Source organism: Haliaeetus albicilla, chromosome 11 (assembly GCF_947461875.1).
Source record: "Haliaeetus albicilla chromosome 11, bHalAlb1.1, whole genome shotgun sequence".
Lineage (NCBI taxonomy): Eukaryota > Metazoa > Chordata > Aves > Accipitriformes > Accipitridae > Haliaeetus > Haliaeetus albicilla.
Genome location: NC_091493.1, coordinates 2,286,791 through 2,314,303, shown reverse-complemented (window position 1 = coordinate 2,314,303; position 27,513 = coordinate 2,286,791). Strand labels below are relative to the sequence as shown.

General features: G+C 43.8%; 1 protein-coding gene across 6 annotated transcripts; it reads right to left on the bottom strand.

The window, feature by feature from the left end:
- Positions 1-40: 40 nt before the first annotated feature.
- Positions 41-25,277, bottom strand: PSAP (prosaposin). Of its 6 annotated transcripts, none has more exons than XM_069795811.1 (16): positions 25,145-25,277; positions 14,242-14,375; positions 13,117-13,191; positions 12,280-12,405; positions 11,763-11,957; positions 10,665-10,808; positions 10,079-10,144; positions 7,720-7,782; positions 7,132-7,245; positions 6,075-6,170; positions 5,684-5,870; positions 5,358-5,509; positions 5,165-5,206; positions 3,665-3,745; positions 2,978-3,085; positions 41-2,384 (listed from the first exon to the last, which is right to left on the bottom strand). In XM_069795811.1, exons 1-16 carry the CDS (start codon positions 25,269-25,271, stop codon positions 2,349-2,351), a joined length of 1,746 nt encoding a protein of 581 aa, XP_069651912.1. In that variant the 5' UTR covers positions 25,272-25,277; the 3' UTR covers positions 41-2,348. The 6 variants fall into 6 exon arrangements, with proteins under 6 accessions (XP_069651912.1, XP_069651913.1, XP_069651914.1 ...); XM_069795812.1 differs by having other exon boundaries at positions 10,088-10,144; XM_069795813.1 differs by lacking the exon at positions 5,165-5,206.
- Positions 25,278-27,513: the final 2,236 nt, after the last annotated feature.

Here is a 27,513-nt window from a genome sequence, read left to right as displayed (position 1 = left end):
CCTTCGGCAACTAGCACACAAGGAAATGAAACGCACAAACTTGTCGGTTTACAGAAGTTTTTATTGTTCATTAAGGAAGCTTTTGTGCAAAAATCAAGACAATGTTCTTTAGAAAGCAACTGCACGTGTCCCCCCAGCATAACTCAAGCAGCTCAGGTGCCACAGTCCACAGGAAGGGAGAAAACTAACAAGGCTCCCAGCACTAGCACAGGATTTCCCCTGGTTCACCTCACCTGACAGGTTGCTAGCACGAATCCTTCACTACTAAAAACCCAAGAAAATTAAAACCTTGCCAACCCATAAGAGCAAGTGTCAATCCATCCCCACCTCCCCCCCCAAAAAAAATTCACATTAAGAGAATGCCATCCAGTTTAAAAGATCAAATACTGTACTACATGCCATGGTGTAACACAACCCGTACATCCAGGGCAGCAACGTTGAAGGGAGCCCATTTCCTATCTGGCATATCTACCCCAACTGGGATACACCATTGGAACCTCTGCACAAGCCTGCCAAGACAGAAAGCTGCAGGTATTTTACAACTTTATGGGAAATTATTTTTCTTTTTTTTAAAGCCATGAGTTCTTCAGTGTTCTGTACAAATGCAAACAGGAAAGAAACTGGTATCGCTGTCTGCCACCACTGCCCAGACATTTAGTATGTACATGTAGTAACAAAAAAGCTGCAGTCGAGTGGTTTTCCATTAAACTGCATGAAAATTACTTTGCTTGCTGCTAAAGCCTTGTTACCGGAGCACCTGCCTCACCCAAGACACCACAGGAACAGTAGCAGTTGCCGGCACCTTTCTGAACAGGACTGGAATTTTCAAAGCCCCACCTCTGCCCAGCTCCTCCTTCCCAAAGGCCTCCTCAGAGCTACTTTGGTGCCTCTATTTTGGGGGTTAACTTGATCAGAACTACGCACTACATGCTGGTCAGGGATACAGAGTCCATCTCAAGCAACACGAGCATGATTCTCATCCTCAAGGCCCCTACACCTCAAGGGCCTGACTTGTTTCCAGGGTAGCAGCCTACCTTGAAAGGCTTTTGTTCAAAAGTTCAGGCCGTTTCACTGGGATGCTGCAGAGGTGTGAAAGGCAGGTTGTCAGGTATGCCAGCAGAGCTGCCAAATACCTACTCCAGTGCTCTTACCATCTGCCATCTCCGCCTGCTACTCAGATGCATTTCCCAACAAAAATGGGAACTCTGGAAAAAAATTTATACTTCAAACTACTCAGGTGAGTGTCAGTGAGAATGGGTGGCAGCAACAGAAACTGCCCACAAGCCTCATAGCGCCTCTGAAGTTTTAGATGACTGATATACACTACAAGAGGAAAAACAGATCAAGGAACAAATGGCATTTTACAATAAAACCCATTTTTCCATGCATTCTGCCCTCTACGCTGACCTCACTTTGACATATGCACAGCCCCTGCTGACTCCTTTCCCCTCCATCTTCTACCAACCCAGCTCGCTCCACCTCCTTGGCACCCGGCTGGCTGCATGTAGGACACTGCAAGACTAAGCAGAATTGAGCAACTAGGGTAAGAAAAAAGGGAGCCGGATATTCCTTAAGTACATCAGCATGCTTCAAAAGACTGAAATCCCACTGTACAGGGCTTGACAGTAGAACACCCATGCTTAGACTGAGTAGTCCAAGGAACTAAAAAGGATATGGAGGGAGGGTTTCCTTAGCTATGATAACACCACTAGCCGTTAAGTGTGGTCACTCAAATGCAAAAGCGTGGTCACTCAAATGCAAATGCACCTTTTTAGGTACCAGTTACTTTGAAAGTTAGGTGGGCACATGAAGTCCCCTCCTGTAGAGCTTTGAAAATTCCAGCCGAAGGGATTCCCAGATTCAACATTATCCCTTAGAGTTCCCCTACGGTTACACAGAAAATTAATATTCCACCCAGATGTTAAAAACGCAAAGCATGTTATCTTCCCAATGCTGACTACAGAAAGACATTTGAAAGTTTAGTTGCTATCTTGTTCTTTGTTTTTAAATTAAAAGATAATAGTCTTGTCTCATTTCACCTTCTCTGCCATTCTTCCCAGCACCTAAAAAAAACACTTCAGCCTACCAATTAAAAATCTACAACACACTGACTATTTTTAGGAGGATAATGAGTTAAACTGTACAATCAGAAATATCTTCGTTAAGTCAACAATGAAGATCTGATCCTTCAACAGCAGCACTGCTACAGAAGAGTTACAATAAAAGGAACTTGAAGGTCAAATTGTTAATGAGGCAGAGAGGAGGGACATTTGAGATACAGCTCTCCGCCAACCTCGGCCCACATTTTTAAGAGCCATGGCAAACTTTCAGAACCAGAAATTCTTCTTCTAGTTCCACACATGACGTTTGCAGTGATCAACAGCCTAAAGAAAAAGAAATAGTATATGTTAGTGGAAAAAAGCCTGGTTGCAAACAAGCGTGCATCTACACATACAATTCAACACCTTATTCTGAGCCAAGAGCTTGAGAGCAAACCTGTTTTTCTTAAAATAAGTGATTTCAGAGAGGACTAGAATAAATAACATCCTCGTCCCCACCCAGAAGCTTCAGGAAAGAACGCTGATGACCCTTAGCCGTTAAGGCCAGGCAAAGAAAGCATCAGCCCACAGCAATACTGGAAGCCAATTTTCAGAGCCTGATGAGAGGCTGTGACATGGTCTGTTGGCTGGGGGAACACAGACTAAATATAAAGCTCACATTGTACCTTACTACAGATTCTGAAATGCTAATAGACAGGTGGGGGATAGGAATGAAAGGGAGAGGAAACAGTCTGCTTTAAGAAAGCTAAGGGCTATGGAAGACCCTCCAGTAAAACTCAACCACCTCTAGCTGGTACCCTTTTGCTTCCTGAAACTGGAATTTCACTTTCGAGTGTGGTATAGAAGCCAGAAAAGTAGCTTATAAGGAGCTATCAAAGACCAATAGGAAACTTGAGGCAGAATCCTGCTTTACGTACATTGCACTGTGCAGCAGTCTCCATGTTCTTACACCAGTAGCCTGGACCCCAGACACAAGCATTGTCCCCCAGGAGAGGCTGTTTAGCTGATCCACAGACTCCAAGTTTCTGTGAAAAGAACAGCACTGGAGTCAGCATCTTTCTATTTGCACTAAGAGATCTCAACTCCACCCTTATGTCTGAGCTTCTACCTGACCGGGTGTGGAAGCAACACTGAGGTAGCTTCGGGAGCTCCCACAGTACCATGCTCAACTGACAACTGCCATCACACTTGCAGCTGAATCAGTAAACATGAAGCAGTAATCTGACACAAGGAAGAATTAAGTTACCATAACTGCTTCTTCATATTAATTTTTGAGAAACAGAGCTTCTAGGAGGGACCTTTCTCAAGAAATGTCATTTAACTTCTTCTCATCACATTCAGGGCACACTACACCTTGTTACTGAACCTCAGCAGTGGATAACCACTGGCAGCTCTTTTCTTCTATCCTTCCTTGCACAAGGCTGGCAGTCAGACAGCTGTCCATTCAGTAAGCCTGAGGCCTTGCACAATCACATTTGCTCCAAGCATTCAGTGTGCTGATTTTCATTCCAGCAGAGTTTCTGCATGCTAGGCACTGAAAGGCATACAGAAGAGTAGGCAGTACTGTATCAGAGCCTGTACTCAGAACTAAATGCAATACTCACAGTGCAAACAAAAGTGGGATCCATCATCTCTGCCAAGAGTTGCACAACCACGGGTTCATACTGTTCCACAAACTGAACACACTGTAACAAAACACAGGTTGAGAGATTCTCCTGTTAAAGCCTTAGAAAGAAGAGGAAGATACGCTCTTCAGCAGGCAGGCCTGTACACTACTCCAAACACCCCCAATACTACACTCCAAACTGATAAACCAGAGGCTTGAGCTCTACAGATCGAAAAGGACTCAGCATTGCACCAATCACACAACTACATCATTTTTTGCTAGCTCATACCTGCCTGCAGCTGTCTGCAGACAGGTTATGATGAGAAAGGGGTCAAAAGGAAAAGAAGCAAGCAGGACAGACTTTGGGAAAAGAACCAAGCAGGGCAGGCTTTGATTTGCAAAGTCTAGTCTCTAATTGTGGAAATCACTGCTGTCTCAAGAGGAAAGCACACTGAAGGAGCTGGAGACAAACATCCTGAACAGGACGGCAGCAATGCAGTAATGACTCTTAAGCACTTTTAGCCCAAGTAGTTACTATTCGCTTCAGACCAGGCAGCGGCACAAACGCTTCCCGTCAGTAACAGTCAGCCCTCTAGTGGAGAGGCCATCTCCAAAGCACAGAATGATATTGGTGTTCTCAGCAGAGACTAACGGCGCCGATTAATAAGCAAACCGCAGCTATTAAACAGCCTCACAGCAGTTAAGTAGGAATAGCTGTTTCATAGCTGCTTTAAGCCTGTCTATTGTATACCTAGGAAACTTACAAGCAGTTGCCACTTGCTGACACTCAGCAGCCACCTAATAAGATTTCCAGGTAAATCTTGATAGCAGTGGCCTAACAGGTGTTGCTTTTTGCCGTCTCACTGGAATTATGCCAGCCTACTTCCAGTTACTTTGCTAATCCCCTGAACAGGATCAATGTTGAGGAAAAAAAAACCCTTCAGCTGTTCCCACCCACTGTTCACAGAGTACTTCCAGGCAAACCTTTACTGACTGCAAATTAGTACAACAATCCAGCCGGTCAATTCAGGCCCTTAAAAGTCTCCATCTGTTCAGAGGACTGCCAACCCCCAAGGATGGGGAGTGCAAAAACCTAATCCCCCTGCACCCCAAACTCCTTCCAGCATCTAGCAGAGGAAGACTGACTATTCTTACAAAAGCCACCAAGAGGTGCTGCTCTCTAGTATTTTTTGCAAATACTCTGCAAGATGTTTTGTCCTTCTGTTCGCCTCTATCTGCCTTGTTCTGACTGGAAAGCAGGATGCCACACAGCAAGGCCCATGTGGTCGTTTGACTGTCTCAGATCAAGCCTGCTCCCTCTTTTTTGCTCTACTGCACCTGAGAAGCTGCTACGCTTCGGTGCTAACTAGTAAAGGGAAAAACCTAGGAAGGATCAAGTTGCTGAACACAAGCCAGTTCCAGCTGCACCTGTGGACAGTTTGTCTCCAGCCAGAGGCCAAGGCAGTTGGCCAAACACAGAGACCTCTATTATGAGTACCTGGACATTTATAGCAGAAGTAGAGACACTTGAGAGACGGACCTAGACAGAATATCAGGTGAAACTCTCAGAAAATGAGGTAAGCATAACTGTTACTGTAGGACCTACTTAAACCCAACAAATCAACAAGGACAGTTCCCAACAATCAACAAGACCATTGCTTTTCAGCCTGCCTCCTGCACAAGTGCTTTACCTGATCACTGACAGACTCTGGCAGGAAGTGACAGACTTTTTCCAGTAAAGCTTCAATTTCAGCTGTCGTGGCATTCTTCTCTAGTTCTTTGTCTGCATAAGCTACCACCATCTTGCAGATATCACAGAAGCCACCTGCAGGTTTCACTAAAACTGAGAAAGGAAAAAAACAAACAAAAAATGCACAAACATCACTGCTTAGGTAGTTCCCACAAATAAAAGAAATGAGGCAGCATCAGCAAAGTACTAAAGCATGTGTCCTCAAAAGACAGATAATCATAGGAGAACTAGCTCATTTTGCAACACCACCGACTCCTCATTACCAACCTGGCTGCTGTGAAGGCTTGCTGGCTGCACAGCATTTCAGCATAACACACACAGCTTCAGGATTCGTTGCCTCCAAGAGCATGTCAATCAAAGCCTGGCCGTAGACATCTATGAAGTCCTTACACTGGTCTTTGACACTCGCTGGGAACAGGTAGCAGATCACCTCCATTTCATGCACAATCTCCTCCTGAAGCACAATGAAGGATGTGTGGCAAGTGAGGAACAGAAATCTGACTCAGTTCACAAGCACGTGTTTTCTTACTCCCTCCCACCCAGGATGGAAATCTTGCTTTCATGAAAAGGGCAATAAAATTAACTTTCCCTCCCCCTCCAATACAGCCCCATTTTAGCCAAAGCCTAGGATGAGGTACCATTTCCACCACTTACACACCTCTGTCTTGTTGCTCTCCAAGAGGCCAGTCACTTCTTTCACCATGGTCTCACATATTTCACACAAGGAAAAAGTTTTCTCTTGAACTGAGGCCTTCTGAGTACACAGAAGAAACATACAAAATGATAAAGCAGCACTTGACCACATTTGACAGGAACAATTTGTAAAAGATCAGTCTAAGAGCATTCACATTCAGGTGTAGCACACCAATTCATTTACCTAGCTGGCCAGTTTGAGCTGAATTCTAAAGGTCACTCAGAACCCAAAACCAACCTCAAAGGTCTCAGTAAAAAGCCTTTCTGAATGAACAGTCATTTTGTATGACTAATTAAGACTGTAACGCCCAGGTTGTATAAGGAGGGGAGTTGAATTTAATAGACACGGAGAAATAAGCAGCCCCACGGTGACTGGAGTCAAGGGAAATATGAATTGTTTTTTCAAATACATTGAGGAGAGCACCCTCCTGTTTGGGGGAAAAAAAAAAAAAACCAACCTAGAAATTGAGGGACTTGAGGGAAATTGTTTGGAGCCTGAGGAAGTTACTGTCCTCAAAAGAGACTTTCCTTCCCAAAAAAACCTCAGCCCATGTCTCACCCAAAGGCCATGGGAAGCTAAGGTGCTTCTCCAAACTCAGAGCTTCAGCATTCTGACTCTGATCACTCATCTGCACATGCAGAGTGCTGTCCCTTTTTTAAAAGGGATCAAAGCATAACTCCAAATGTAGAGCAAAACTCAAACTCAGTAATTTGCCCTCTAACATTTGAGGTGTCATTTAGAATGGCTGCTATACTCTACTGAAGGAACAAGAGTTCCCATTTCAATCCTGAAGCATTACCCTTATAGCTTCGGTTTAGCATAGGCTCTGCTCTTCTAACAAACCAATAAGCTCTCCTACTGCATAGATGAGCATCAGAAACAAGAAGAGGCCAGGAATTTATATGCAGAGAGACTTGGATTATTCTATGCATAAAAGTTCCTGTTCTTCTGTTTCACCTAGCTCATTACACTAACAGAAAAAGGAAGGCAAAGCTGTTCAAGTACAAAAAGTCTATCTTACCTCCACAGTTTCCATTTTCACTTCATGAACCACTTGAGCTGGCACCAGAGTCTGAAGGGGAACAGATTTCACTGAAGGACAGAACCCAACCATGGCACAAATATCCTTTGGTTGCTGCAAAGAGATGTATAAGCAATTTTTTTTAAAGTCTAGAAGACTCTGCCCTTTCTATGGAGCCTGTAAGCAGGCACAGAGAACGAAGTTCTAAAAGGCTCCAACACAACTAGAAGTTTCATGACTACTTCTACTTCAAGTATTGGCAAAGCATTTGGTATGGTTATAGGCAGGACAACTACCAGATGAAATTTAGCAATTCCTTTAAAAGAGGAAGAGGTTAGGCCACAACCATTTAAAAACCCCATTTACCATGAGCTAATAATACACTACGCAAGCCCTTCAAAGGAGTTGACTTAAGAGCTACCAACACCAAAACAGGCCACCAGCATCACATTAGACCTGCATCTGCAAAGCTGCTCCCCTGAAAGCTTGAAGTAATCACAGAAGAGGCTAATTATTCTGACTTGAGTTCACCCAAAAGCTGAAAGAAATGCCTAGAAGAAAGGACTCCTTCTCCCATCCACAAACTACCTTCTTTAAAGCATCCAGTAACATCACATTTTGCAAACAGATTCCCGCATTACTGAACGCAGCCTATAAGAAGCAAAAAGTTATCATGTTATAATTTAAGCCTAACCTTTTTTACAAGTATCTGCAGTCACTCTATTTCAAGTGTTCTTTTCACATTAAGAGGGAAAACGGCAAACAGAAACAAAGCCTGTAAAAAAGCTTTCTAAGTCTTTCTCAAAGGTTTTAGAAACATGCACTACTAAATGCAAAAGTAAATGCCAGACACTAGGCAAACTGCTCTAAGGAGGCCACATTATACCCACACAAAGTGAGAAAGGCTGTACAGAGTAATACACAAAACTTGAGTTTTCCCATCTGAAGTCTACCTAAGCTAAAAAAAGTTACCTTTGGTCCTACAGGTAATCAGATGATCATACCCCACCCTGTCACCAGGGCATCAAGCTTCTTACAGCAGAGGCGTGTGTATGCAACAGTTAATATGTCATGCCACAACCTCATGCACAGGCAAAAACAGTATCTCAAAGACACAATGCTGCTTCAGACTACTCCAGGCAGTACCTTTAAGTCAAGCCCTTTAGTTCATGCATTGTAAGAAGCATTTCCAGATATTAATGGTACAGCAACACCCACATACACACAACATGTTCTCTCACAGAGAGATGACAGACACAAGGTCTCCCAGGACTGGTTAAATTAAAAGCCCAAATAGCTCTAGGAAGCAGGAGCCTAAAGGCCTCCTGCGTCTCCTTTTCAGTTCATATACTCCAAATATCTATATATCTAGTTGTCCTAGATTTAAAGGTTAACCAAGAAAAGACCCAGGGACAGCTTCACTCAAGCACTTTTGAGCCCAGACTTGAAACCAGAAGCTGACAGGAGCCACCGGCATGCTTTTTCTACATCTAATCCTTCTTGTAAGAAAGCGAGCATATTTTCTGCTCCACTGGCCAAAGCATTATCAAGCTGAAATCTTAGTAGCAAAAAGTGCTATCTGGAGCTGGAAGTAGGACTGATCCACTGGATGAAGTCTAGTCTTTCTCTGGTTTAACCACATAAATATCCCTTGTATCTGTCAACACTGAGTACAGTCACACCATGTACACAGCTAATAGAGCAAGAAGTGAACTACAAGCCCTTTAAGAGCAAGGAGTGAACTACAAGCAGGCTATCACCACAGGCAAGTTGCTCACCTACCTGATCCTTCTGTTGACAGGGGAGATTGGAGACAGAGGAAGAGAGGAGAAATTAAAGATAACAGTTAAGAGAAAAAAAATGTCAAGCACTTGGAACCGCATATACTCTTTCCATGAAGACGATGGAACATGACATGGTCCCCACCCCAAAGATCCTTAGCACTGCTACAGCAACTCACATTTAATTGCACAGTGCTAACCAGCATTATTCATTTGAAGTTATTAAAGCATCCTGGGCAAGACTACCTCCAAAGAGTCTGAACAACACTCAGCCGGATGCAACGTGTGGTCATATGCCAGTTTCAGGTATTAGCAACACACTGTATTGCAATGCTTAAAATGAGAAACTAACTGTTGTTGGAACAAAGATTTGCTTCACCCCGCAAAAAGCTTAAGAAGCAGTATAAGCTTCTAAGTAGCCTTTAGCAACTGGAAACAAAAAAAGGCCACTGTGTTGCCAAATTCAGGGTCAAGTCAGACCCATATTCTATTCATGAATTCACCTATCATTTGTTATGTTACTTGTGGCATCCAGGCACTGCATTCTCTAAGGAAAGGCTTACCTTTTATTTTTTTAAAGGCTTTGAGATCTCTGGATAAAGAGGTGCTATGGAGGTGGTCAGAGTAAAAACGTATTGTATGTTGCTGCAGAAGACCAGAGCTAGTACAGTACCACTCACTTTCCATGGCTCCTATCAAGAGCTCAGAGAGCAGGAGTCTTGAGATAGCAATTCCAGAAGAAGGACGTTTAGTCTTGCTTCAAATTGACACATTATCTCTAACACTTGAACCAATTTTGCAATACTGTGACAAAGACCGACTCTAATATGCTTAACACGGTATTTGGTGGGGCAGGGGAAGTGGTGTAAGTACAGGACTGAGATAAAAGAGTATAAAGGAACATATGTAATGTACCTTCTGTGTTTCAAAGGATTAGTGTGCCTTTTGCACCACTGAAGTGGTTGTGAAAGAAAAGGAAAGTGCTAAAGAAAGCATTCTGAGACTGAAGTTACTACCCAATTAAATGCCAAGTTCAAAGCATTAACACCAAGACTTACAGAGCAAGGGCTCTCCCCAGACTTTTACTGCAGTAAATGTTTCCTGTTTCCAAATAAGTTAGCTACACAAAGCAGAAAAGTGAACTGAGAGCAAATATTATATTCTACTGATCTTACCATGTGCATCATCATTTGGATAGCCAAGTCAGAATATTCAGAGATATAGTTCTTGCACTGCAGGAAGTAGGAAAAGAAAGTACTGTAAATATCAAACCACTTAAGCTATAGAGTTAATCTAGAATTTTCTAATACATCTCAAGGTATTAATTTACCTGCTCTACTTAACTATTCTGCTGTCTTTCAGAGCTTGTCCCAAATATTTCAGGTTACACAATCACTGTATACATAGCTGCTTATCTGATGAGGCCTTTTCTCTTCCTCTCAGGGCAAAAGCACTGCCCCTTCATTGATATGACCACATTACCCTGCCAGATCATCTTTATGAAAAAGGCCTTTAAGGGCTAGCAGCCATCTTGAGTCTTTTTCTTCCTCCCCAGTCCCATACACACCACCCCACCCAACTTGACCAGAAAGTTTACAGTTTCGGTGTTGTTACTGTTATACCGTGTAACATATCCTACATGTGACACACTATTTTATTAAATAGAGATCACATTCAGAGGATTAAGGCACCGAACAAACTATTTTATGTTTGCATACAGGAACAGATTTTTAAACAAAAGAGATAGCTTACCATATCAGACATTCCAGGTCCCAAACGGTCACACTCCTCCTTGGCATGAGCAACCAAAGACTTTACAAAAGATGAGTTTGTCCTCACAGCTTCCTGAACATCAGTAACCAGCTGAATGCAGTCTTGGCATACATCCCCACTTCCCTGGACAAAAGAGTGAAAGGAAACTTAAGTTGACATATCTTCATGCAACACGTTTTAGAAGCTTCCGTTTTAAGAGCTATTTTAAACTATACACAAACCTTAATAAATACTCTATAGAGAATACTCAAAAGCCTGAGCTTCTTGAAAGTTGAATAGCTATTCCTGAATAGACAAGCTACTGCCAGTATGCGCACCAGCCACTAGATGGAGATTAGGTACCTACTTGGCTCTGAAACCCGAGATAACTGTTAAGATACCCAATCTCCAAAATCTGTTGGTTTTGTTACAGACCACAGTGGGAAGGTCTCTAAAATTGGCATAGATCTTACCTGCTCCACCCACAGCAGCTTGTTCTGCACCCACTCAACTGTTTAACTCCCATATCTAGGCTTGCTATCAAGACGCAGCCTCTACTCACAAGTTCATTGTCTCATCTACTCCCCTTTGTCAACTATTTGTTCTTTTCTGATCCAGTCTGTCACCTTTGGATTCAGAGAGGAATGCCTCCCCTGAAGGGCACAGCTAGCAGATTACTCAGAATGTGGGAGAATTCTTCCTTTGAACATTGGTGCCAAACTTGCTCTCAGAAGAAATTGTTTCCAGTAAGACCTGCTTGACTACTACAGTCCTGAATGAGAACAACCCAGCACAAAACTAGTCTTTATAGACTGCGGTTGTTAATCCAAGACTATACATATGCTTCACTGGGGCTGCAGCTATCATCTTACTTAGCTTTAAACTCACAGGTTATGGGAAGAGGTAGCTGTCTGTATGGAGCAGCACAAAATTCAATAGGAGACAGTCACCCAGCTGAAGCACATCAGCTTAATGTGAGCCCAGTACCACAATCCCTTACCAAGTATCATCAGTAAGTTCTTACACAAAGGAGCACTGAAGCTCTGGAGCAAAAAACACACACTTCTCTTGCACACTGGAATAGCATTGCACCCTTACCTTAGACTTCTGCTTGGGTTTGTCCTGAGGGTAAAGAAGAAGAGGCACATTAGCCATGAATGGGGATGCCAGTTCAGAGAAGTCCAGCTCCGATATCTTATTGGACTGGAGCTGTTTCTGAAGTTTCATTGCTGCAAGGTGCTTCTGAAGGGACTGGCACAGTGCGAGGGCACTACATACAACTTCAGGTTTGTCCTAGGGGAGAAAAGATACATACGTAAAGCTCTAGACTGATGGCACTGTTGTATGAAGTTCAGAGTAGAGAGTCATTCAGCTGAAACATGGTAGGAAGGGAAAATATTTCACAGCAAGGAAGCAGTCTTCAAATTTACACCATTAATTGCAACACCAGTGATCCATACAGGATTAAAGGACCATATGCACAATCTTACATAGAAGAGAAATTCAGGCATCAAGAGGAGCACAATTTTTTATTACAACAGTTGCAAATTATCTACTTACTAGCTCTTCCTTGATCATATCCATGATAACTGGTAGGTAGGAATTATCTACTTACTAGCTCTTCTTTGATCATATCCATGATAACTGGTAGGTAGGAATCCACAATTTCTTTGCACTCAGAGACCAGGCCTTGGTCAGGAAGAAACTCACATGTCTTTTCCAAGTAAGAGCGGATCTCATCCTATAAAAGATGAGGTGAGCTATAGACTATCAAAATATCTCTCTTTCTCTCTTTCTCAAATGCCCTTTCCATTCCCAAAATGCACAACACAAAGCCTAAAAAAAGCCCCTTGGACTCAGGTAGCTCCAGGCAGTTGACAAGCAAAACCAGAATGAGGTTTTACATTATAGGTCTATTCTCCCCAGTCCTGGACCTTCGATGAGACCCTGTCAAAGTGAAAACATGAAATACTGCCTGCACAACACAATCTTGCCAGCATAGAACATTTACATTTAGGAAGAGGAACTGAAATTATGGACTAGTGGGACAGTGATTTGTTTACACAAAGTACTCCTAAGGTTCACAAAAGAAAAAGGGAAGAAGTGCCCACAACCAAAATGAAGTCTACTTGGTGTAATCACCCACTTCTAGAGACTGCAGTATCCCACCTTTTAAGATCGATGGCCCACTGGCACAAGAATAATTTTATTAAGCATCTACAGTCAGTCAGGGATGTGTCAGAGCATGAGAGACTCCAGAATTTGCTAATCTCTAAACCAGAAGAGGCTGTTTAAAAGCCTTCTCCCATGTACTCTGGCCCCTTTCAACATTTGCTGCTTAGGCTGGGAAAACATCACACAGACTACTCTTTCACCCCCTCACACTGGGCTCTTGTTAAGACAATGAAATCAAATACTGCCTTGGGGCAAGGAGAAAGGGAGCTTTGCTTACCTCAGTACCATTATCCTTCAAAACCTTGCCAGCCACTGTCACAAGTTCCTTACACAAGTCACAGGGGATACTGTTCTGGAGAGATATGTAGAGAGTTACTTGGAGACAAAATTAAGTACCTGTAAATGCAGTGTGTGAATAACAAGCATCACATTTGGAATTGAAGTTAAGGAAGGAATACTGGCTGAAGCCAGGGTGGAAAGAGGTGGTTTTTAAATAAGGAGTAAGGCTATTCCAAGCATGTCCAGCTCCAGTTTCTTCAGTAAATCAACACGGTATGAAGAATCAGGCATGTTACCACTTGCTCATTTCACCTAGTCCCACCTCCTTTGAAGTATAAAGTACATTGCCCCAAGAAGCCTTCTCCTGAACCTCTTCTACCTTACACTTCAAAGAGTTCATACATACTAGAAATCTAAGAACTTTTCAGACAGCTTCACTCATTTCAGTTGTGCTCTGCCATTCTGACATTCCTCCTTTCCCCTGTTTTTCCACAAACTGAAACTGAAACATACCTCAGCACAGATATAGCCAAGGTGGACAGAATGTGTCCAAGTAAAATGCCTTTATCCCCTAGAGAACTGTGAAACAATACCACAAATTACAGCTACATCTAGTAAAGCAGCACTCACATTTAGTGCAAATGCAACTTGAAAAGCCACACTGAACGTGACATTTGTACCATTATTTACTGTCATGGCTTTCAAAATTTAGCATATGTTGCATCTTTTGTGGAACATTAACTTATGAGAAAGACCTAAAGAAGCACAAAGCTTTATTTGTAATGAGCCTATCAGGCTGGCATTGCTCAAGTTAAGAGTAAGAAAACTGTGAATTAGGAGTTGGTTTAATAAAGAGGAACGAGTCTGAAATCCACTAGTTCCATTCCACACGTTGCTTAGTGATTGTGCAACAGGTCACAGGAGAAGTCAGCAGACAAGTTGTGCAAGGCAGAGAAGTGGAAAGCAACCTTTATCTAGCACCCAAATTAAGGCATAGTAACCAAGGCATAGTCAGATGTAGCACTTAAGTCTGATCAGAGACTTGAATAAAAAATTTCATCAGCATATGGAAACCAGCTACCTCAACTACAGGTGGGAAGAAGTCTCAGTAGCTGATACTTACTACAGTAGGCTTGTTCCAGACATTCTGCTGGCAGTGTTTCACCGCTCCGCACTGTGATGCTGTCCGAACACTCTGACACCATACCTCTGGACCCTTCACACAGTCCTTCTGCCACAGAACAGGGCTTGCCACAGCTGCCAAAAAAAGAATCATTCTTTCACAGTTGCACACTTGAATGACTTCCACTCCAAAGCAAGCAGGTTAATGCTGTACAGTATATCCACAACCTCTCCAGTATGCCACTTAAGTTTACTAACATTTTTAAGCACATTTCAATCCAGCAATTTCTGACCTGCAACATAAGAATGAGTCCCAAATACAGATTACACAGCCAAAGAACTCAGAAAAACCGTAACAGTTGAACTTCCCTACTGAAGTGGATTTTATAAAACAAAATTAAAACAAAACCCCACTTTGCTTAGCACACAAAAACTACCAGCTGACTTGAAACAGAGAAACTTCTCATTACAGAAATCTACACTTCAGACAGCTGATTCCCAAAGCTACAACCCCACTATTGTCCCATCCTACTGTCCTTGCAGTCACTTCAACTCTGAATGAGCAGTCACATCTAGCTTGTAATTGTTGCCTGCATTCCTTCTCCCAGGTAAACCACCCTTTTCTCATATAGCAACTGAGAGAGCCGGGAAACTAACTGGATTAGAATCCACAACAAGTCCGCCATGTAATGTGTGCATTAAGAGCCAGGGGCAGACCAAAACACTAATTATAAAACAGAAAGTTTCAAGAAAATCAAAGCAAAAGAGGAACAGAAAACAATGAGACATGTTCTATCATATAGTTTTTAAACCCATTAAATCTGTTTAGACTTTGTTTCCTCTTGGTCAGTTCTTGAACTGTGTGCAGAAAAATTTGTGGGGGTGAAAAAAAGTACAAGTGCTTGTCTGAACATTACCTCCCACCCCACATGGAATTGCCTTGCAACCTGTAAAGCTTTGAAGTAAAACACAGAATACCATTTCTGGACAGTCTTCCTAAAGAAACATAAAAGATCTGGACTATTAGTAAGTAATAGGACAAATTAATCAACAGCACCTTTTAGCTGACTCTTCAAGGGGTTTTTTTTGTTTGTTTTTTTAATTGTGCTGTCTGGACTGCACATCCAACTTCTCCCAGTTTTCTAAAACCATCCTATCTGTCAGCAGGCTCAGTTTCTTTAGCAACCTCCTACATTGCATTAACCTATGAAGAAACAACTCCTAAAATCCTACCACAGACAGGCTCCAAGGAAATCTGCTGCTTACAAGGCACTGCTGTCAAAGTTTTAGGAAAAAAAAAAAATAAATTGCCCATTCAAACCTATTAGCTGTATAGGTGTTGTTTAGGAGTCATTATCTCCACATCAATGCTGTTTACACATCACAAAATGCTGTAAAATTACCTTGTCAACCAAGAAGCAGGAATTAAGCTGTTTGATTCCTACGAAGCTTCTAGTAAGGTTATGACAGATGACAATCACTCTTCCATTTCTCACATCTCAGTTCTAAGCAATTAGAGGATCAACTTAATGGCTAAATTACCAGTGCATCTGCTAGGTACATAGCCACTACACATCAGAGACAGATAAAGACTGCTTTATAGCTAGCATTCTGCAGCCTTCTCAGCTGTTGATTTATAAAGCCTGTTTACACTGGATTTCAGAGGAATAACCCATTTATTTTAAGAAAAATGTGCTTTGCATGCTTGATTTTTCTACACAAGAGCTTGAAGTTTGCCACCCTCTCTCCCAGCAAAAAGCCTCGATTGCGTATTACTCCTCAGCAAGACAGCACACTAGGACTGCTGGAATAAGGACCCTAGGAGTAAGATTTCAAACCTTCTAATAATGTACGGTTAGCAAAATATTTACAGATGGCCTATTTTAAATTACAGCATTATTGATCTGGAAGCACCAAGCATACTTAAGTATCAGTCAGACTGGTCAACCAAATAGCTGTCAGCTCTGGCAGGATGACAATAAACAAGTATACACTTGGCTGAGCAAAAGAGTTATTCTTCCCTTTCAGATACTGGTATTAACACTAGTAGGAAGGCTCTGCAAGGCAGAGTGAAGCTCTGGCTAAAGTCAAGCAAGACCTTGACTTTAAAGAGTGGAATTAAAGGGCTTCTGACTATTTACAAGTATAGCTTTTAACCTATGCCTTTAGATCTGTAAATCAAAAAAATTACGCCCCCTCCCCTGTTTGAAACATACTGTAAAACTAAACTATAAAACTACAACAACAGTTATTCCAAGCAGTTTCTCAAACTCTTGATCTGAGAGGCCGTTTAAAACCCAAACTGAGGAATACATGCTGTAACTTGCACTGGTTTGATCTAGCTCTTAATGAACTTTCAGGTTTTGTGTGGCTTTTTACTTTAAGATCCTATCACTGCATGACTTTTCAGAGCCATACCCAGTTTCGGCAGAATGTCTAACAGCTAGTCGTGTTCCTTCTGCCTCATAGCCTCTGACCAGGTCATTAAAACCACATGACAAAATAAATACTATGCTTCAGATTTACATTTATTTATCAGCTTTTTTGGCTGTACATCTTTAACATTGCCTGCTGCATGGCTTCTGTATCAAACAGGTGCTCACACACAGTCAGTCACTAATGCTCTGACTTGCCAGGACACAGCAAGTGGTATGGGCAGGGCAGCAGGGTTTTGTCAGGTTACAACACTGGGGTGGAAGAAAACCAAAAAGCAAGGCAGTAGTCTGAGACCTTTTGAGGTGAGCAGAGTGCAGGTTGCAGATAATTCTACTCAGATGGGGGGGGGGGGGGGAGGGGGGAGAGTCTGAAAATTAGATTGATTTTTGACAATACATCAACTACTTGATGCCTCTGATTGCACTGCTTCCCTGCATCATGTCTCACCAGTTTGGAAGGAGAAAAGGTTAATTTCTCAGAAGAGACGTACACAGCCATATTCTGTTCAAAGCACCATCACTGGGCACACAGTCACTTCAGATTTGAGAACAAGGACACTAATTTTATCTGCAATCCTCTACAGAAGACCAAAACCACAAAATCTCAGAAGAGCTCAAGATCAGGAATGAGAAGTATCAAACTGTTCATAAGCCAGTGAACACTGAAAACTAGGTTTTGGATGCAAGTAAGCACCCCAAACACCTTCCCATAGGTATTATTTAAAGTCCTCACTCCTGCACGACATCAGAGCAAGATGAAATACCAATATAACTACATGACTCTCCTGTCAAAAAAGCCAGGAAAATCCAACTCAGCTATGCCATGAGGATGAACACTTACCTACAGAAAACAGAAAAATGGAGGAACAGCAGTGTCCTCTCAGTTACAAAGGACACTGGGAAGTTCCTTCCTTCTGAGGAGACAACTCTACATTTGATGTTTTCAGTACAGACCTTTCTGGTCAAACAGTGACTAGGCAAATTTGTTTGTTAGGGCCACACACCACTGGCACATTTTAGAAAGCAGCTACAGAACAAAGACAACGCGCACTAAGCATAGCCTTTCTTCCATCTTCCACAGTAACTTTAAATATAGTTAAGCTTGTATTAGTTTATTCTGTATTATGTTGAAATTTTATTACATAACGCAATGTCTAATATGAAAGGATGCACCTTCATTGCAACAGCATCCACCCTCCCTTTCTGAATGTCCTAGGAAAAACAAACAAAACTAAAAACCTCTGCATTAATTCAGATCTTGCAGATTGAGAAAATAGCCTGAAATGCTTTACTGTTCCCACTACTTTTTCCCTTTAGCTTGTTCTCCTATTTAATTATGAAACAGCATTTTTTCTCATATATTAACTTATGTTACAACAAAAGCAAGTATGTCAGTGAAGTGTGTTAAGACATTGTGCTGTTTCACAACAGAATGAACAGTTTTGAATCTAACAGCTATCTTGCCTGTTCCCTCAAAATAGCCTCTGCTACAAGAAGAGTGACACCTTAATGTGGTATTTCACATCCCCAGCACAGCTGCAACCCAAGAGAAAACAAAGCACTGTTGGTTACCTCACACAACTCTTAATGCTTGTTGTATAAACCCAATGGGATTACCTTCTTAGTTATCTCTGGCATCCCTTTATTTTATATATTGCTCTTGATCTAAGGTCATCCATTTTTAAACAGATTTCTCCTTTCTCTGTAGATTAGCTCTCAACAGTCACATGTCATGCCCACCCAAACCTGCCCCCCCTTCCCCAAAGTTCTTACAAGCCACTGTTTTTAGAGCACCAAACAAGTATATCTGTGAAGGCCAGGGTGCTTCTTTACTTGTCCTCTTCACTGGTTCCTCCCTGCTTGAACTGCTTCAGAGATGTGGTTTCTTCAATTTTAGAAGGAACAGTCTTTGCTCCATCAAGTTTTTCATAAATTAAGCAGTGAAAGAAAATGGAGAAGGAAGGAGAAGAGGGCATAGAAGTGCAATCCACATATAAAGGGTATGTGTTTCAGATGTGAAGGTCTTCAGCTTTTGGGCTTCTAGCCAAGCTTACAGCCCACAGGCACCCTAGGATCCTTGCATACACTTGCAGCTTCTCAAAACAAAATTAAAAAAAAAAAGAGAGAAGAGAGATTCATACCCACCCTGACCTCTCTGATGCTTGTCTTTGACAGACAAGAGAAGTCATCTCCCAGAACATGCATTGCCTCAGAAACACAGCCTGAAGCCCAACAACATAACCAAAATACTCCAAAAAGCTGAAGGGTAACAGCAGAAAAAGGAAGGAGAAACCTTTTCTTTGAGGCCCTGGTCAGCAAACTAACATTGCCAGAACACCAGTAACACAGTCCTGACAAGTGACAGCTACTTGCACATTGCATGGGGCTCTGCCAGGAATTCACACAAAAAACAGTTTAAATGCTGTAAAGGGAAACCTGGAACTCACTCTCACAGTGGTACTATCCTACTTCAGCAAGTATGCATTACTCCCAGACACTTCTTCAAAGCAGGAATTGCTATCACCTCCTTCCTCAACACTAGACATGGGGAATGGAAACACTAACATATGGTCAGAAGTTACGGAAGTAGAGGTGACAGCCCCCTCAGACAATACCACCTTTTCTACCTACAAAGCTTACAGAGCCATGCACATGAAAGCACAGTTCAGTTCTTCAGGAACCTAAAAGAAAGCTTATAATGGCTGGATTACCATTCTGCAAAGAGCTACTGGAAAATTGTTAGGTAATTACCTTTCCTGAGAATAACCTTCCCTCCCCTCAGGCATTTGTTTTATTCTTCTTCCAGGGAGAGGCAGCCTGAATTTCTTCCCAAGATTCTCAGAAAAACATCCTAAGCAACCTCCTCCAAAGCCGTACTGAATCTACTAATGAGACTTTAATGATCGTGCTTAAAAGTTAACACCTTACATAAGCTTCTATGAACAGGGATTCTATATGGGCCAGACCAGATTCCCTAAAGACCCAGAGGATAAACCAGAAAACTATCACCCAGAACACAATGAAACTGAAATTGAAGACTCAACCTTGGTGTGAGCAGCATTTTCACGGACAAATTAACCTGCAGTTGGCAAGAAAAGGAAAGCACTGAGCTGCTGTTCACTTTAACAGGTTGAAGTCCAATGTGGAAGATAACTTGGGGTGCTGTCAACTCTTATGCCTTTATGATAGTCTAATTTGTTCTGAGTATATTAACATATTCATCAGGAAGGATGCTCTTTCCCAGGCCGTCCCACTTGGCAATGTTAAAAAAAAAGACCATTCATTATCTCCCAGAAATGCCCACAGACCAAGTGACTGCATCAGTCTCTGCCGTTCTGTGCTCAGCTAGTTACTGACTTTTCCCCATTTCTTTTGAAAACTGCAAAAGCAAAGTGTGTTTAAGTTAAAGAAGTCAAGAGGGATCAACTTCTCTTCATCAAATCTTACGAAGGGTCAACAAGTCAAGGAGTGACCTCAACCTGAAGTTATCTGAAGGGCTTAATACTCCACAGTCTCTCTGGTCAGTTAAAGTAAAATTTCAGAAGTTGTAACCACACCACACGCTAGTAACTCATGCCAGAAGTCTACTATGCCTCTGGATTAACGAGGCAGTAAAGTGACCACAGTATTTGAGAGAGTACATGCAATTTGCAGAAGAAATGGATAAAATCTGCCTAGTTATCAGTATTGCAGACATCAGTTAAAAATCAGTCTTCCTGTCCAAAAAGCCTGAAGCATTTGTAACTAGTGCAATTCACAAGAAATTAGTTTTGAGTTAACACCAGGATTGGGCTCTTCCTCAAAATGGGGAATGCATTCTCATTCTGGTGAGCTACCTCTGCTGCAAAACATTGTTCTTATCTCAGATGCTCCCTTGCTTCCCTCACCAGAAGACAAGCATGGTAAGAGAATCACAATGAAGTTAAAGATAGCAGAGAACAGAATGAGCTAAGACAGTAAAATCAGCTCTACTGTCCCAGCACATTGTCCCAGTTACTATAAAGGTTGCAAGAGAATAATTTCCACATTGACCAGAAGTTGCTAACAAGTTGCCAAGCAAGCCCCAACTTCCACCTGAGATTTTTCTGTGACAAACTAGAAGAGATATTTGGATGTTCAATGGCATCTGGTAGTCATTAGGAGTAAGCAGTCACACACAGTATGTTAAGATATTCCCAAGAAGTTATGAGAAGCATCTTTCCCTGCAGCAGATCCCTGTAGAAATACACCTAAATGTTTTGAACATACTTATTGTCCATCTCTATTCTTTCTGGTTTTGGTTTGTTGGTTTTAGGTTGTTTTGGGTGGTTTTTTTTTTTGGGGGGGGGGGGGATGACACGGAAGCAGGGAGAGGCAGGGGGACAGGGACACAACAGATTTCATGCAAGTCTCTGCAGAAATTCTGTATTTAACATCCCCCTCTCACCAGGCAAATATATTCACACCACAAAGAACAGAAAAGTCTGCTAGTTATGCAGACAGACAGATCTGTAAGAGAAAACAAAGTTCCTGGCCGCAGGTCACACTGCAGTCCCAGCAAAGCACAGGTGAACTCCAGAGGCATCTAAGAACTTCAGAAAACAGGAGGGCAGTTCAAGACACTGCCAGGAAGAAACAGAAGAGTGTCAGGAGCAATGCTCTTTTTCACACTGTTGCCGGAGAAGTGCTCTAATGCAGAATGAATGCCAGACGTGGAAGGCAACTCAATAGGAAGCTCCCTTAGGGAAAGGGAAGACGTCAGACCCCTGCAGCTGAGCAAAGAAAGTATGCCAGGGGGATGAAAAATGACATTTTAAAGAGCAGCTTCAGGGAAGACAGCAGTTAGCGATGGCAGAGCCTGGAAAAGTCAAACTGTAGCGCACAAGGTGAAAGAATAACCTACCCAGGAGTACAGTGATGAAGCAGCTGATAGCAGGAAAGAAGAAAGTGTTAACCCCTAATCTCTGCATACTAACAGCTTGCGTCCCATATGTGAACATAGTCAAAGGATTTTAAACTGTTTTGTTTAGTAAAAACAAGCCTTGAAATCTCACTGCAAGATTCATTTACTCAGCATCTCCAAAAAAATCTCTCTATATGCAGACATTTTCAGTAGAGAACGCAGTTTGAAAACTTGTCAGGGTAAACAGTGTAAACATGAGACTCCTCACTCCAAGAGGAAGAAAAATACTGATATCTGAAATTAAACATTGCTCCATGACCAAATACACAGACAAGCATTGCCTCAAAACACATGCACACACTTCAAAGACCACAGAAGTACCCCTTTTAACTTGCAGTAGGAAGTCTGATATCTTAATAGCAGCAAATTAACTGCATACAAAAGCTGCTACATAAAGAAAAAAAAATGGAAAATGGACTGCGAGTAAACCCTTAAAGAAAAAACAAATGTAAACCCTTTTTTTGTCTTGTAGTTCCAAGGCGTTGCCCCAAGCCTGCTTTGAAGAATCAGGTCCACATGAGACATTGAAACAAAAACCCACAGGCAGCCAGCGGTAACTGGTCCTGCTTCCCCCCCAGATACAAAGTAAAAAATCTTCCTGCATGTTACACCAGAAAACACTCCCCAAAACAGCACGGTCCAACCTCCTGGAGAGTCCCAACTGACATCACCGTCACCTGACAGAGACACTGTTCAGTTTTGCTGACAAGCTTCCACTCTCTGGTTCCACCCTCTACCTCATCTCCGTTATCAGATTCCCAGAACTGCTGCTTTGTGGTACGCTGAATAGCACAAACTGAGATTGTAAAAAGACCGCATAAGACTTCAGAAGCTCTGCGGATGCAATCGCGCATACTGCCAAGCGCGACCGTGACCAGGCAGAACAGCTTGTGCAGCTCCTCCAGATACAACCAAGAACTCTATTTATACCTCTTCTGCAAACAAGGAGGAGATTGTGCAAGGGCAGGTTTAGACAAGCCACATGACTGGTGCACTGTCAAAGCACTGCTTCGTTATGTGACAGTTGTAAAGCACCTCATGCTCACAGCACTCCCTGTTATCCCTCCAAGAAAACAGGGACATATTTTTTTAGAGATATAGGACACTTTCCACTGTTTGCCTAATTTAATCTACAGCAGTGGGCTGCACCAGCCTAGCTTTTTTGTTAGAGACCACATTCCCAAACTGAGCAAGCCTGCAAACTACAGAACACAGTCCAAGTTCAACTATCTGCTTTTTCCACATCCTCCAGAAAATTCAAGTCAGACTAACCCAGCCTTCAATTTTCCTGTCCCCAGATGTTCTGACCAGTGTTTGATAGAGGAATTATGCATTAGTTTGAAATCTTGGAAGGAAGGAAGACTAAGTCTACTATTTTAGGGGGTGTGTGTGAAATAACTGCATCCTCAAACTTACTTTTCACCCCAAGCTTAACTTTTATTTTACCATGAGGAAAAAAAATTAACAATCAGCTCAAGAGAAACTGACTTCTGTTTTAACTGTGCCCCAGCCTTCCTTCTTTCCTGATCTCAAAGACAAGCGTATCTGTAGTCCGGAGATCCAGAGTCCTGTACATCCTGCTTCAATTCCTTCTTGTCTCCCTTAAAGGGAAGATACACAGAAGCACTGCAAGTAGGTCAACCAAAAACCCTCATGGCCTACCAGCCATGCTGTAAACCAGCCAAGTAACTCCATTAGGATACGCCAAGGGTGGTGAGATTTTGATACAGCTAATTAACTTAGTAGACAAAAATAGTGTTTCAGGTTGTCACAGTAAGGTCTTCAGAAAAATCTGCACTATGCTTTCATAGGTGAGTCAATTAGTATTCATAACAGAAAGCTGGTGAAAATAGACAGCTGTTTATTTGTGTTAAAACAGTGACTTCCTAAAGAAAAACAGGCCTAACAAGTCTTCTGCTATGCTCAGTTGCATACGCATGGCTTTAACAGGCAGACCAAGCTAGCTCTCATTGCTGAACTGGTTTCTCATTACAATTTCCCTAAATACACTAATGGGAAACCTGGTAGGTACTTCAAGGCAAATCCTTTTCACTTTTGAAGCACAAGAAACTACAATGATTTTAGTGATTCGGAAACAGTCCCAACAGACATGATAATTGATGGCAGTTAATTCAGTGCAGAGTAGACTCAAAAATCGTATTATTAAAGCAGATAAATATGCAGACTGAAAGCTGACATTTGCTTTCTTGTTTCCAGCCTGAAAAGTCTGAGATTCTCCATTAAACTGTCCACATATCAGTATATTAAGACTCCACTTAAGTACTAGTGTACAATCATGCAAGATCTCAAAGGCAGAGTTTACTGTAGTCTGCCAGTTGGCTATTCCCATGGCTTTTAAACAGCTAGTCAGGGTTGGTTTTTAGCTGACTTGTGCAACATTGCAGGTTAAACTCGTAAGCAAGTAAGCTCTAGGTTTAAAATTGTCTTATTTAAAGGAAATTTATCCAAAACACTGTGTGCATCACTGCATCCAACCTTCAATTTTGGGGTTTCTAGCCATTCCGTACCACAACCTGAAGGCATATTAGCCCTCCAGTCAGTCTATGAATCGCTTCCGCAGCTCTGTCTAGCTTCTGCAAAGTAAAAAAACACAAGCATTGCCTTTTCTAAACTCTAGTCCTACCACTAATGGAAGAATATGTTATTTCCACCACAACCACCATCTCCTACCTCAGTAACAACAGGTAACAACGCAGCAACATTAGTGGAATTTTCCACCTGCAGCAGGAGACCCTAATGAAATGAGGCTGCTAAAAGCATGCAACAGAAAAGGCTACCTCTTGCCGTCTGAAAGAGGATTAACGCCCATCTATCCCTGAAGCGTCAGAGATAAACAGAGCTGCTGGCAGAAAAACAGTTTCTACCAATTGCTCTTCTTTGGCTCTAAGAGCCGATACAGTTGCCCGATTAGTGTCAGATATGGATACAAACCGATCCCATGCTACCACACTGTCATTAGGAGGTCATTTCCAGCAGCAGGAAAGCCTGGTTTCTCACAGAGACTTCCCCCTGCCTTTACCTGATCGCTATTCCTGGGCGCTGCCCGCCCTAAACATAGCTTTTCCACCACCGCAGCCACCCCGAAGGCAGCCCCGAAACCCCTGCTCGCCTCCCCCCACCCTCCCTCCCCTCCCCAGGCCCTGCTCCCCCGGCGGGACCGTTAGGCCCCACACCGGGCTGCGCCACCCCCAGGGCGGCGGGGCCCGGGCAGGAGGCTTCCCCCGCCCGCCACCCTCCCTTATCGCTGTCTCCTCTCCCTGCGCTGTCGGCAGCCGGGCCCGGCTGGTCCTGGTGGGAGAAGAGAGAAGAGAAACAGCTTTAGGCCCGACCTCCCTCCACACTTCCCCCCCCGCCCCCGGCCCCGCGCCCTGTCACAGCCGCCCTCAGCCCGCTCCCGCCCGGGCAGGCCCTCGGTGCTGAGGGAACACCGTCCCCAGACCGCCGGGGCTAAACGTGAGGGGGAAAGGGAGAAGAAGGCGGAGGCCCGGGCCGGCGGGGACGCTTACCGGCCGCCAGGAGCCCGAGGAGGCAGAGAAGCCGCCGCGCCATCGTCCCCGCGCCCGCCTGCAATGCGGCTCCGCCGCCGCCCCCCCCCGCCCCTATATAAAGGCTGCGCCGGGCGCCACTGCGCATGCTCGCCCGCCGTACCGCCCCCCCGGCCCGGCTGCTGCGCATGCGCCGGGGAGGGGGGGCGAGCTCCTCACGCCCCTCACCCACCCCGCGCATGCTCCGTCCGGCGGTGCCGCGTCTCCTCAGGCGGGCACGAAATGGCGGCGGTGCGCGGTCGCTCCTTGCTGAGGAGCCGTTGTTCACCTGGGCTCCTCTGAGCCCCCGCCGCTTGAATCTGCCCTGCCTGGCTGCAGGAAAGGCGCTGCAAAAGGCGGTTTGTGCAGGGCCGGCCCAAGGCCCTCCACAGGCGAGAGGCGGTGGGAGCACCACGGGGAAGAGGGCCCCCATCGCTCCCCCCTGGCTCGCTTTCGGCTGGTGGCATCTCTTCCAGTTGCGCACCAGCAAGGAGATGCGCCCCGGCATAGCTTCCCACTCATAGGTTTCCCATCTTGTTGCCTGGGGCTAGGAGGTGAGGGGCGGGTGCCTGTTTTTCCTTGGTGTGCTTGGCAGGCTCATCGCTGTTGTCACTGGGCAGCTTGGTGTCTGTGTGGTCCAAGGGAACAGTAATTAAAAGTACAATTAGGAAAGCCTGAATTGACTTGGTATCTCCCAGCCTCTTACTCCTGCCATATCCCTTACACTGATTCAGCCAACTGGAACAATAAACTAACCCAGAAAAATACACAGTATTTTCCAGCTGGATCAGCAAACCAAACCAGCTCAACTGAGGGCCAGAGCTGGTCCCCCACAGACAGAAGCCAGGCTCACCAGGGCTGCACAAAGCTGCTAGACCAGCTCCCCCTCTTCTCTTAAACCCACACTTGGGGCTTTCTGTTGCTGGAAGAAGGGTCCTGATAAGCTAGGTGCTTCTCCCAGCTTGGGGAGCTGCGCTTGGATATCCCCTGCAGCCTCACTGTAACTCAAACTCATCACATCTGAAGTGCTCACGATCTGTGAAGATTATCCTGCCCAGTTCGTGAGGATCTTCAAGGTATTGCCCCTCATCTAAGGGCTTACCACGTATTACCATGTTAGGTCCCTACCTATGTGTTTATTTTTCAAGGACCAGATTTGTTGATCGCATTTAAGGTTTACTTGCAGTTAGGAGGAAGTGGATCTGTTCATTTCACTTTGCCAGTCTATACCAAACAGGGTAACACACATTTCTCCTCTTGTGTGAAGATCGTCTTAAAATTAAAAGCCAAGCTAAGAAGCCACTGTGGGAGGCTTGTTACCTCGCTCTTTGCAAGACAGCGGGTGAGCTCTATGCTTACATAGGGCCTTTGCCCCCTGCCAGTCAGCACAGCTTCATTCGGAGCCTCTCAAACCTCTGCTATCCCCCTCTATCAGGAGCCAGGGCTCTTAGGTAATTCCTAAAGGAGCCAGACGCACCCAGACTGAATCAACCAGGCAGAAAGCCACCCCCAACAGCAATTTTGGCCAGACTAAACAAGCAACCTTTACTCTGGTGCTAAAGCCACCTTGCCTAGGCAGGGCTCAGCGTGCCTCTCTTATCTCAGGAGTGCACACAAAGTGTTGACAAGGCACCTTGACTTTCTAACCGGCAGTCAGCTACTAGCTTAGGAACACAGGGAAAAAAAAGGAAAAAAAAAAAAAAAAGCTTTGTGAAGAATATTTAAAAGGGGGGTTAAATAAGACTGTCTGGAACAGGAGAGCTATTTCAGCAGTCAGGGTGTTTTTCTTCTGGGAACTGAAGGACAGGGGTAAGGAAGGAATAGCATTGAGCTAACAGGTGCCAACCCCAATCTCATTTTGGGCACCAAGACCACCCATGCTAGCCCAGGCTTCCCTGGAGCTCTGCCAATTCCAATTGATCTGGGGATTTCCCCCCCCCCCCCCCCCAGTATAGATCAGCTTCCTGACAAGTTGTCACCATGACATAGCTTTCCTGGTTTAGCCATGCTGCCTCACTTAAAAATGGGATTAAAAGAAATAAAATGGCATCAAGAGCTCAAGCACTGGCCATCTGCCATCGATGATGGGACTGTTTGGAAGAGTGGGAAACTCCAAAGGGCAGCTCAGCCTGTTGAGACCAGGCCCAGCTCACAGACATGAGGACCAACTGCATGATGAGAGACCTCGCACAGAGGGTGTGAGCTGCAGCAGCCTGCTGTCTGCCTACCACCTTCCACTTTCGCTGAGCTTCTGCTCAGATTTGGGTTTTTTCCTGAAGATAAACCTCCCAGATAAGGTGTCAGATGAGTCTTCTCAGGAAGGACCATGGCTTCTCAGTAGTCACATACAG

Coding starts and splice junctions, on each gene's coding strand:
- PSAP (XM_069795811.1), bottom strand. CDS start 25,271: ATGCGCAGTGGCGCCCGGCGCAGCCTTTATATAGGGGCGGGGGGGGGC. Junction 10,809..11,762: donor AACCCAAGCAGAAGTCTAAG/GTAAGGGTGCAA, acceptor TCTTTTGTCCAG/GGAAGTGGGGATGTATGCCA. Junction 5,207..5,357: donor CAGAGTCTGTCAGTGATCAG/GTAAAGCACTTG, acceptor TATTCTGTCTAG/GTCCGTCTCTCAAGTGTCTC.